Source organism: Schistocerca gregaria, chromosome 1, assembly GCF_023897955.1.
Source record: "Schistocerca gregaria isolate iqSchGreg1 chromosome 1, iqSchGreg1.2, whole genome shotgun sequence".
Classification (NCBI taxonomy): Eukaryota; Metazoa; Arthropoda; class Insecta; order Orthoptera; family Acrididae; genus Schistocerca; species Schistocerca gregaria.
In genome coordinates this window covers 739,594,940-739,607,609 of record NC_064920.1, presented here as the reverse complement: position 1 = coordinate 739,607,609, position 12,670 = coordinate 739,594,940, and the positions used below count along the sequence as shown (strand labels likewise).

At 38.0% G+C, this 12,670-nt stretch overlaps 1 protein-coding gene across 1 annotated transcript; it reads right to left on the bottom strand.

Annotated features, from left to right (window-relative positions):
- Positions 1 to 400: 400 nt before the first annotated feature.
- LOC126272188 (uncharacterized) lies at positions 401 to 952 on the bottom strand. Its single transcript, XM_049974907.1, has 2 exons — positions 655 to 952; positions 401 to 558 (listed from the first exon to the last, which is right to left on the bottom strand). Exons 1-2 carry the CDS (start codon positions 950 to 952, stop codon positions 401 to 403), a joined length of 456 nt encoding a protein of 151 aa, XP_049830864.1.
- Positions 953 to 12,670: the final 11,718 nt, after the last annotated feature.

The window sequence follows — 12,670 nt, the reverse complement described above, 5'->3', positions numbered from 1 at the left end:
ATTTAATGTTGGACAAAATATGAAACAACACAGTAAAAATATACTAGACAAACTGAACCTTCCTGGCTTTTGCTTGTGCAAACTCTTTCACCTGATCTTTCTAATTTAAGTCCTCTGCAAGCTCATGCTCAATTGATATTGTTGCAAGATCATTCAAATGAGTTTGGCTCATCGTTGATCGGAAATATGCCTTTATCAATTTCAGTTTTGAGCATCTCCTCTCTCCACTTGCAACTGTCACTGGGAGTGTTAGGAGAATTCTCAGAGCAATGTTAACATTAGGACAAAAATTATGTCTTCCTATAAACTTCAGAGTCTCTTTTGGACCTATTCCAGGTTTCAGCAATGTTGAAAGCACTTTTAGTTCTTTCATCAACTCCAGTGCATCAATGTCACTTGACTAATTATCTTGCAAAATCACTGCGAGGTTTCTGCACTTTGTGACCAGGCTGTCAGGAGGTGCATTCTTCAGCTTGCCGATGTCATAGAGAAAATCGAAATAATCACAATGAGATTTCAGTTGACTGAATCTCTCATCCAAAGATGTGGTTACTATATCTAAAAGATAATAGTAGAATTCAATCTTGCAACATTTTGTTGGGTCATCTATTGTCTCACCACTTCCTTAATAGGTAAAGTGTATTGGCTTCTTACTTCGCCGCCGAGAAACTCTTATCCATGGTAATGTTAGATCTTCTAGCTCTAATTCTGTAGCCAGTTCTTTGGAATCCATCAACAAAGACACAAACTTTTCATCTGTTCTGCAGGTCTCAAAATATGCTTTTGTTTTTTCAAGCATTTCCACGGCCTCAGAAACATTTATGTCAATGGTCTGGAGGATCTTACTGACTACACTGATGTGAAGCAGAATGTCGTACCAGATTACCAGAGAAGTGAGAAAGGTGTAATTTTTTATCTGATTCACAAATGATGTTGCTTCGTGAGTGGTCATGCCATCGAATTCTTCTGATATTTATACCAGTGCATCATAAATGCCTCCAATTTGAAAGCTCATGGGAGTAAATGCATCGGTGCAACTTTCCCACCTAGTATCACTCAGTGGCTTCAGCAACAGGTTGGGCAGATACTTCTTCAAGACATCCCAATGTCTAACGGAGGATGAGAAAAAGTCATACAAGCTTTTCACTGTCAAAAACATGGAAACAGCATATTTAGAAGACATAGTGACATCGTTTACAACAAGATTCAATGAGTGACTGCTACATGGTACATAAAATGCTCTCTTGTTCTTATCTGAAATTCTTTTCTGGAGACCAGACTTCTTTCCTTTCATGTTTGCTCCATTGTTGTATCCTTGCCCTCTCATGTTACACAATAGGATTTTTTTATCTTCCAAGAACTTAGGTATGACCTGCATCAAAGTGGAGCTTGAAGAATCGGGCACTGGAAGAAATCCCAGGAAATGCTCCCGAATTCGGACATCGTATACCCCGTTGAGTCTTGTCTTCTGAACAAAATGTACCACAACTGTCATCTGCTCAACTTTTGAAATATCTGTTGTTGAGTCCAGAATTATACTGTATTACTTCACAGATTGCATCATTAATAGAATGTTGTTAGTTATAGATGATCCAATAAGATGAATTATGTCATTCTGTGTTTCTTTTCCAAGATAATGATGACCCTTGTTCTCACCTTGCTTTGTTCTGTGCAGGTGCTCCATCATCATAGTGTCAAACTTTCCGAATAATTCAATGAGTTTCAAGAAGTTTCAGTTGTCAGGCTGAAAGAGTGTATCTGTACTTACTCTCAAAGGCAGACATTGCCGATGCAGGAAATGAATTATTGCTCAGGATCTAAGTCAATTGTGTCTTCCAGTTTAGTCTCGCCTTCAACCCCTTCTCCGGTGGTGGGTACCTCAGCTGATGTTCCTCCGGTATTTTCTGAATCGGATCGTCTAATTTCAGTTCTGCCTGATGTTTCAATCTCGGAGCTTTCACCACAAAGCAGGTCTTGAGTTCAGATGACATCTGTTGAACATGTTGTGGATGGCCCACTGTCAGCATTGCTACTGTATCAGGTGGCCACAGTACGTACTGTGTTCATCAACTTTCTGGTCATGTCCTGAAGATAAAGATGTAGCTGCAGTAGCTCCACTAGTTTCTGTACTTTCAGGATCTATTTTTCCACCCTTACTGCTGCTAGGTCATTCTCTCATTGGCTTGAAATATCATTGTAGTGCATACTTATGCTTCTTATCATCATCTTCCTTCAGCGCTCGTCTTTTTCTATATTCACTGCCAGACAGTCTTTTTCTACCATTGGACATGTTTCGATCCAGCCTGTAAAGAATAATTACATCAAACTAACTGTTGATGTCAATAAAATAGAAAGAAACTTCCACATGGGAAAAATATATTAAAACAAAGATTCCAAGACTTACCAAGCGGGAAGAAGCAACCATCGGTTGCGAAAGCTAGTAATTCTGTGTGTGTGTTTGTGTGTTTTATTCATTGTGCCTGTCTGCTGGCGCTTTCCCGCTTGGTAAGTCTTGGAATCTTTGTTTTTAATATAACTGTTGATGTCAGTGTACTTTATTTGCAACACACTTCGCAGACAATTTCCTGATATTCCACTGGATGTAAATGGAAAATTATACTACTGTAGGATACACGGTTCAGGGATGAAGTCATAAGAATTGAGCCGTGTGAAATTGAATTTCAGGCCGAATTTAACTGCAGATGCAGGTGAAATGGTCAAAGAGTGGGGTGGAAGACAATTAAGAGAGGAAGAATAAGGAGATGGGGTAACATAATAATGCAATAAATACACACCCGGGCGTCAATGGATACTAATGCTACCTGAAATATTTTAATTCACTGCACTGCGATTGCTAATTTCAAAGAACTGACACTCGACATCTGTTGTAATTTCCTTGAGTCACTTCTTTCATGTCTGATTATGGAATAAGGGGTAACAAATTACGCATTGCCGTATCACTTCACTTTTCTTCGCGGTATTTACATTCTACGTATTGGGACGATGCGTGCTTATTTGCCGACTTGCCAATTTTTGAAGTAACAGATCATAAGAAAAATAAATTTTCCTATTCTGCAATCTTGAAGGAGAAAAATTCTAACTTATGAGTAATGTGCATGTGCAATACTAATTGTACATTATATGAAAAGCATTTACCTATTGCATCCCAAGTTTCAAGAAATTCAGTTGCACCAACTCTTCTGTTCTTACAAAATGCGATGAAAATGCTTCTGACCAATCTTGACTCCCTCGGCCAACTACTGAAACAAATTCTGTAGTTTTCATTATAGAGAATGCAACAATACCTATTGCCTGGATAGCCGTAGTGGTGAAGCGGCAGTGCCAGGAACTAGGTCACGTGACGAGGTACAGCAAGGCTATGGTTAAACAAGCACCCAAGAAGAAGAAGCAAGAATCTCACAATAAGTATGTGACTGATGATATGGATAACTGTATTATCAGGCAGCAATTTCTATGGCATTACAAACAATAGAAAGAAATACAAACAATAGAAAGAAATACAAACTCTGCAAAAATTGCACAACTTTTGTCAAATAGAAATGAGCTTCAAAGCCAGCAAGGAATCCCTAGAAGCAATGTTCTGTCTATGGATTTTCATTGTAGAAGTTGTCAAAATGAACGTTTTGTTTTGTGCAGGCAAGAGGGTATCATTGCTAAAAGATCATGCTTTCTCAGATTTTCATCAGAATCAAAGCGACCAGTAGTTTACTGAGATGAAACATGGATTCACACACATTATACAGTAAATAAATGTTGGCAAAATGATAGAGTGCAAGTAGTATTGCCAAACAAAAGTGCTGGTCAGAGTTTGATTGTTATTCATGCTGGCAGAGACAGGTATTTCATGGCTCGAAAACCAAAATGTCTGACTATCACTCAGAAATGTCCGTAGTCTCATCGATGATTTTGCTGTAATAACAAGAATCTTTGAGTTCCTCCAGTATTCTCAATAACATCACTGTTTCACAACATAAAATAACTTCGTTACATGTTGTTTTGCTTATGCAAGTGGTGGTCTCAAGGTAATGTTTTAGTTGGAAGTCTCCAGCATCAGTTCTAATTCTTAGAAGAGCTCTGAAGTTTCCCTCATTACTTACTATACTTTCATGATCGTTTTCGTTTTGTAATAGACTCCCATCATCTCCGTGCCCCTGCTTTTGCTTTCTATGAAATCTAATGCATAAATATATGAGTCAATATTTAGAACATAATGACATACTCACCCCCTCACAGAATGGTTTCAGATCCAGCCTTTCTACAGACAAAGCAGTTGAGAGTATGGAAGCAAAAATATACAATTGTTTTGAAAATAAAGATATTATATGTGCAACACTGTTGCACCTCAGGAAAGCTTTTGATATGGTCTCCCACAATATTCTCATAAAAAAGTAGGAGAGAATGCCTTATGCCTAATGCAGTCATACTTGGACAATAGAAAACAGTTAGTTAAAGTAAATAATCAAATGTCAGAATGTCTCCCAGTTGTAAAGGGTGCACCTCTTGGACCTTTCCTTTTCATTAATTATTTAAATGATTTACCTGCAGTTGTATCATGTGATCCAGTGCTATATGCTGATGGACACAACACTCATCACATGTCATACCAATCTTGGAAATGTGCAACACAGCATGGCAGTGGCAATGGAGAGGTGCGCTACTTGATTTGAGGCAAATGTACTGCAGAGGAATGATAGTAAAACTGAAGCTATTGTATTCAGTCTGAATGCTCCCAGTCTTGATAACAAAACAGTAAAATTATTAGGATTTCATATAGATAAAAAGCTCAGTTGGGTACCCAGACATGGAAGATATGTGGCAAATTGGCATGTGGCATGTATCTGCTGTACAAGCTGAGGAGCAGTGTCAGTAAAGAACTTCTGTTATATGCATATTTTTCATTCTTCCATTCGCACCTGAATTATGGAATACTATTATGGGGCAATTCTGTAGGCTCAAAATTAGTGTTTAAATGGCAAAAGAAAGCCATAAGGTGCTTAGCAGGACTTAGCCCACATGAATCATGTCGCGATTATTTTAAGAAACTAAATATAAATGGCAGTGCCTGGACTGTATATTTACAACTTCCTTGTCTTTGTTAAAGAAAATCAGAGTAAATTTGACTTAAAGAGAACAGTTCATGACCATAACATGAGAAATGGACATACAATTAACATGCCATATGCTAGGCTTGCAAAGACATATAACAGTTACAAATGTCTTGGTCCTGTCTATTTCAACAAATTCCTTGAAAATGCCTACACAGTGCTAGTAAATAAATTTAAAACCAGTCTTTTGAGGTGGATCGAAAGTAAAGTAATTTATTCTGCTCAAGAGTTCCTTGAGTATGTGACAAATGATCCATTTTTCTTATGAGAATGAACTATAAATTAACTGCAAACTACACATATACTACACTGTGCAACTATTTTATTACTGTTTCATGTACATATTGTTAATTATCTGTTTGATCATTTATTTGTCATTCACTGAACTATGTAGTTCATTTATCTTGTAACTGATCTATTAGGAAACTTCTTGTTGTTATTGACATTTGCACAAATATGTATTGTACCCATCTTGAATTATAATATTGTAGTTAATAACATTTGTCATGTCGAAGTTTATGTTATTATTTCTTTCCTTTCGCAGACGTTTTGTCTGGTTAAAAATGGAAAGTGACATGGACCTTGATCAAGCGTGACTTCCTTATAACTGTATGGTATATGCTACATTGCATTTAGGAACTTTCGGGTAATTGAACATGTATCAATAATCACAGATTTTTGTAGTTGTATGTATACGTTTGGATGTAGCTGTATTGCGTTGATGTACTGGTGGATATCGTGTGGTATGACTACTGTAGTTGATAGTATAATTGGTATGATGTCAACTTTATCCTGATGCCACATTTCCTTGACTTCTTCAGCTAGTTGGATGTATTGTTTCAATTTTTCACCTGTTTTCTTCTGTATATTTGCTGTATTGGGTATGGATATTTCGATTAGTTGTGTTAATTTCTTCTTTTTATTGGTGAGCATGATGTCAGGTTTGTTATGTGGCATTGTTTTATCTGTTATAATGGTTCTGTTCCAGTATAATTTGTATTCATCATTCTCCAGTACATTTTGTGGTGCATACTTGTATGCGGGAACGTGTTGTTTTATTAGTTTATGTTGTATGGCAAGTTGTTGATGTATTATTTTTGCTACATTGTCATGTCTTCTGGGGTATTCTGTATTTGCTAGTATTGTACATCCGCTTGCGATGTGATCTACTGTTTCTATTTGTTGTTTGCGAAGTCTGCATTTATCTGTTGTGGTATTGGGATCTTTAATAATATGCTTGCTTTAATATCTTGTGTTTATCGTTTGATCCTGTATTGCAATCATGAATCCTTCCATCTCACTATATATATTGCCTTTTCTTAGCCATGTGTTGAATGCGTCTTGATCGATGTGTGGCTGTGTTAGATGATACGGGTGCTTGCCATGTAGTGTTTTCTTTTTCCAATTTACTTTCTTCGTATCTGTTGATGTTATGTGATCTAAAGGGTTGTAGAAGTTATTGTTATTATTATTATTATTATTATGTCAACACTGATGACACCAATTGTATGTAAATATGCTCAACAGTGGACTAAAACATTTGTATAATTGTTTTTATGATAGGTACAAGACAGTCTCTGTTTTCGCCAGTGCTTTCCATTCTCTGTCTTGAAAACTGAATTATGGCCTGAAATTTTTGGTTGTCTTGTGTCGCAAAAAATAATTTTGCATCTGTTGACACTTCAGTGTGGTACTTGAGATGAGAGTGGGTCTCAATTTCACCATCTTTACCAGTAAGTTTGGCAAACTGTATTAGCAGTTCAGTCATGAGTTTCTTGGTGATAACGGATTTCTTTCCTCCAACCATTTTATTATTCACAAAAATTGAACAATTAATGCAAGAAGTCATTTTTATAAATTGTGAGAACATCACCCATGGATACTTTCAAAGTGATTATCGTGCACTTGTCTGCGTTCAACCCACCCCCTCTTGTTGTGCTAGGAAGTAGGAAAGATATAACCTTTTTCAGGTTTCCTTGGAGCTGTGAGAAGCTTGTGTTTCATATCATCTCTAATGTTAATATATCCAAATAATTGCCAATATCTGTGGGATTAAAGGAATCAGTCTATGAACTTTGTTGTGGAAGTTTCGAAGAAGTGCTGGGCTCTGCCTGTACATCTGCTGGTGCTTTTGTGGCTGAATGGTGACCAGAATCTTCACATACTTATCTTTTTCTTATTACACAATGATCCAGTTTATTATATTGTTATGATGTAGGTAAATTAGATGCCAACTATTCCCGAATAAACACATTATTCACACTGAAAAATGTAACATTAGTACATTTATAGCACTAAAACACACATGGTCACACTCCACATACTTCTAGTATCACTAAGTGGTGTAAGCACAACACTGACTGATGTCCATGGTATTAGCCAATAATTGCAGTTCTTCACTTTTTATCACTTCTGAGTTATTGCAACGATCGTAGCTTTCAAACTGACTACCTGGCAGTGACTCTGCTCCCCTTATATATGTGACTTGGTTGTTTGAAGAACATTTGCTGCCAGGATGTTCACTTCCAGATTTTTATGGAGTGTGAACAAATACTTACTGTGAAAGAAGCGACAAGCCGATATGTACCTTATGGCATATAATATAAGGGCAAGTTTCAAATGATGACGTCATCCAGCAGTTTATGTGTGTGGAACTTTTATTGTTGATTCTGTTCCTTTGTAGTGCATTTGATAGAGGGCCTATATAGTAACAATGTGTTTTTAGGAATCTTCTCTAAAGTCACTATTATGAGAGATGTATGCTTCAATAGTTTCCCATACCTAACTCGTAATACAAGTATTGTTACGTTATTAGTAAAAATATTGTTACGAGTCACATAACAATATTTTTACTGAGAAATTATTATGAATTACTATTATTAATACTTCAAAATCAACTGATCACCCTCACTCTTGAATAATCTTCACACTTGCACTTGCTGCAACTAGGACTTTTTACTTATTCGTTCTTCAGTCTTAATATTTCTGCTTCTGAATGTAAAATAGCTTCCTATTCGGAGAATAGTCCATATTTATAATGCTTCATCTCAAAGGTTCTCTGTACAAGAAAACAGTAGAATATTTGCAAGTTTTCTCTAACAAATAAAAGACAGAAGAATGTATCGAGATCACTAGAATGGCTGCAACTTTTCTCATAGGCATGTGTTAGCTATCTATGTGCCAGACAGAAACATATAAAATACAGTGGTGCAGATGCACATGCTACATAGTAAAGTACAATTACTCGATAACTCAATTCAGTAGAGTCGACTGATGAAAGAAACGAACAAATAGTGTGTGGGCTGACTGGCCAGGACGGCATGGGTGGCAATGCGGGCGATCCCACAAGGGAACAGTGCATGACCCATGCTCCACCCATATGTATCTGCCACTGGCTCTGGGAGAGTCCTATTTTGAAGAACTTTGATGCATTGTACCTTTCTGATCAATAAATTAGTTTTTATGGATTTAGTGACATTGCTTTTGAGACAAACACTATAGATAATCAAATATGTATCTTTTAAGAAAAAGCACCATAATGGTGGGCCCTATTGAAAATTGGCAACATCAGGAATTATTTGGATAATCAGTACTAGTTGAGATGTAATAAAAAACAAGAACACCATTAGAAATGAAATTTCAAGAAGAGCTAATTAATTCAATTAAATATTTAGGAGTTATTTCTGCTTCAAAATACATAATTAGGGATTTTAATAAAAAATTAATGTCTGCCAAACAAAAATTGGTTCAGTCACCAGTGAAGTGTCACTCACACTCTTCATGCCCTCCTGGCTAGCCGCTTGGTCTAACACACTGCTTCCCGAGTGGGAAAGCATGCCGATCCCCATCACGAATCCACCTGGCAGATTATTGTCAAGGTCATTGTGCTGGCCAGCCTGTGGATGGTTCTTAAGGCAGTTTTCCATCTGCCTCGGCAAATGCGGGCTGGTTCCCCTTATTCCGCCTCAGTTACACTATGTCGGCAATTGGTGCCCAAACACTGTCTCCACATATGCGCACACCATAATTATTCTACCATGCAAACATTTGTCGGATGGTCCCGGTAGGCCACTCGTGGCCTGAAGATGGAGTGTGCAAACATTTGGAGCTACACTTGTCTGGTCGGAGATGATCCGTGGGGAAGGGGGGGTGGTCCACTGGGGGCCAAACTGCACAGTAACTCTGGGTACTGGTGGCGGTGAGGTGGATGGACTACTGTGGTCTGTTGCGGGGTAGTGAACCACTGAGGGCTACAGTGGGACGAAGCCTCTACTTCATGTCTAGGTCCCCAGTCAAGTACACACAAAACACACATACACTCTTCAAGCACAATTCAGTAGTGATGCATTAACTTAATCAACTATCAGATGTGGTACACTGCTAAACAACTTTGGTCATTAATTAACAAGTAATTAAGAATACACACAAATTAAAGTAACAATTTGTTGCAGGGTGAGAGGTTAATAATAATATAACTTTAACTGTGTAGATTTATATTTTATTATAAAATTACTAACTACAGAAAACTGATGATGCTAATTATCTTAATATTAAGCACAAAATTTGAATCACATAAATTACGAATGCACCACAGGAATGCTAGTGAAAATTCATTTCAGAATATCATTCTATGTGTAGCTGCTTAATGTCTAGATCAATGCATCAGAATACTCATTTTGATGTTTTTAGATTTCAGGTAGCTTGCATGGTATAAATTGCAAACTTGCTTACTGGTGTAGTGAGAGGTTACAGTGTCAAGATTTAATGGTGGTGATAGTCCCCATATTACAGATGGTTGGAGGTAGACAGGACAGAGAGCAATTCCATTACAGTAAGGGCCAGGAACCTGTATTAGTTTGGGTGGCAACAAATTTGGCCAGGTACTGTAGACTTCTAGCAAATCCTGATAGCGAAGTGTAAAGATTTAAATTTTTTTTTTACAAAGTGTGGCCTCAATAGTTAGCACATTTCAAAAAGAACATAATAGAACTTTGTGGGAGATCAAATCCATGGCCTTTGTGGGAGTTTGTAGCAGTGTGGGCTATCACCTACTGATTTTGTATGTTCACGTTGAGAGTTAATGTTGTGATCTGGTGTTCTGGACTTTGAAGTTGGATCATAGCAACTACTTCTGACTTAGAAATATTTCATCATTGGAAAATCCAGGATGGAATGTAACAATATTATGAGAAGGAAAGCTGCTACTCACCATATAGTGGAGATGCTGAGTCGCAGGTAGGATTTTTACACTTAAAGCTTTTGGCCAATGGTCTTTGTCAACAATACACACACACACAAAATTTACTAATCCACTTACCTCTTTAGGCAGTATATCAGCTTAACCTTCCATCCTTACTCTTTATGAATATGTATAAGTGTAGCACAAATACATTATTTTGGGATTTGTAGATATTACTCAAAAGATACTGTTTTTCAGCATTTTTATTTTTCCCTGAAGTTGACAAAATTTTCATAAGTCATAGGGAATGGTAGGCTGTTGATTTAAAACCACTTGTCAGCAAGAAATACTGAATGCTTCATTTATAGGTAAAGTGTTTTATTGTGAAACATTTTTTTCTCATTTTTACAAATTGTTGTGGGTTCCTGTAGTCATGTCCTAGTTCATGAAACACGGGCAATGTATGAGTAGCCAAGTAAGTGGTCCCGACAGTCGTGGTACCAGTTACTTTGGAATAAGGCAGGGCATCTCGGACATATTCTGAGTCGTGGTCACCTTTGTGCTCATACGGCAAAGACTACCAAATCCACTGGTTAGTCCCTCAACCGTTAGGGGTAATACCCAATGGGACTCAGGGCAAGTAAGGCTAGCAACCTGCTTCCCTGGTACTTTAAATATGATGCTGGCAACAATCAGAGCAAAATGCCTCGGATCTTTGGAGGTGACGGAGTCCCACCTCTAACTGACAAACCAGGGACTCCTAAGATACGACTTGGCAAACAAATGGTAATGAGATGGGGAGCTATTAATGTCAATGGGGGCTACCCTGGGAAGAAGGTAGAGCTGGCAGAGGCTGCAAGTAAGATGGGGCTGGACATTTTAGCTGTAAGTGACATTCGGGTAAGGGGTGAGAAAGAAGAGGAAGTGGGAAAATACAAGGTCTACCTGTCAGGAGTCAAAGCAGGAATAGCACAATGGGGTGTAGGGCTGTACATCAGGAAAGAAATGGAACCCAGCGTAGTTACAATAAGGTATGTAAACGAATGACTGATGTGGATAGATTTGACAGTGTCTAGCAAGAAAATTAGGATTGTGTCAGTATATTCGCATTGTGAAGGGACAGATCAAGATAAGATGGTTATTTTTTATGAGGCACTCAGTGATGTAGTTGTTAGACTGAAGGACAAGGACAGTGTTCTGCTCATGGGTGATTTTAACGCCAGGATTGGAAATCGAACACAAGGGTATGAAAAAGTTATGGGTAAATTTGGAGAGGATATGGAGGCCAACAGGAACAGGAAACAACTCTTGGGTTTCTGTGCTAGTATGGAAGAACATAAGAACATTCACCGGTATACTTGGGAAGGCAGGGGAACCAGATCTGTCATTGACTATATAATAACAGATCAGGAATTCAGGAAGGCTGTGAGGGACACACTTGTACTCAGGGGATTCTTTGATGACACTGATCATTATTTAATCTGCAGTGAAATTTGGATTGTGAGGCCGAAAGTGCAGAAGGTCAGGTCCATGTGTAGGAGGATAAGAGTGGAGAAACTTCAGGATAAGGAAGTAAGGCACAAGTACATAACAGCAATCCCAGAAAGGTACCAGTTAGTTGAATGTAGTCAATTACAGTCATTGGAAAAGGAATGGACAAGGTACAGGGACACAGTACTAGAAGTGGCTAAAGAATGTCTTGGAACAGTAGTGTGTAAAAGTACGAAGAAGCAAACAGCTTGGTGGAATGACACAGTCAAGGGAGCCTGTAAAAGGAAAAAGAAGGCGTATCAAAAATGGCTACATACTAGAACTCAGGTAGACAGAGAAAGTTATGTTGAAGAAAGAAACAAAGCCAAACAGATAATTGCAGCATCCAAGAAGAAATCTTGGGAAGACTTTGGAAACAGGTTGGAGACTATGGGTCAAGCTACTGGAAAACCATTCTGGAGTGTAATTAACAGTCTTCGAAAGGGAGGTAAAAAGGAAATGACAAGAATTTTGGACAGGTCAGGAAAACTGCTGGTGAATCCTGTGGATGCCTTGGGCAGATGGAGGGAATATTTTAAAGAGTTGCTCAATGTAGGTGAAAATACGATCAGTAATGTTTCAGATTTTGAGGTAGAATGGGATAGGAATGATGATGGAAATAGGATCACATTTGAGGAAGTGGAGAAAATGGTCAATAGATTGCAGTGCAATAAAGCAGCTGGGGTGGATGAAATTAAGTTGGAGCTCATCAAATACAGTGGAATGTCAGGTCTTAAATGGCTACACAGGATAACTGAAATGGCCTGGGAGTCGGGACAGGTTCCATCAGACTGGACAAAAGCAGTAATCACACCAATTTTTAAATATGGAAACA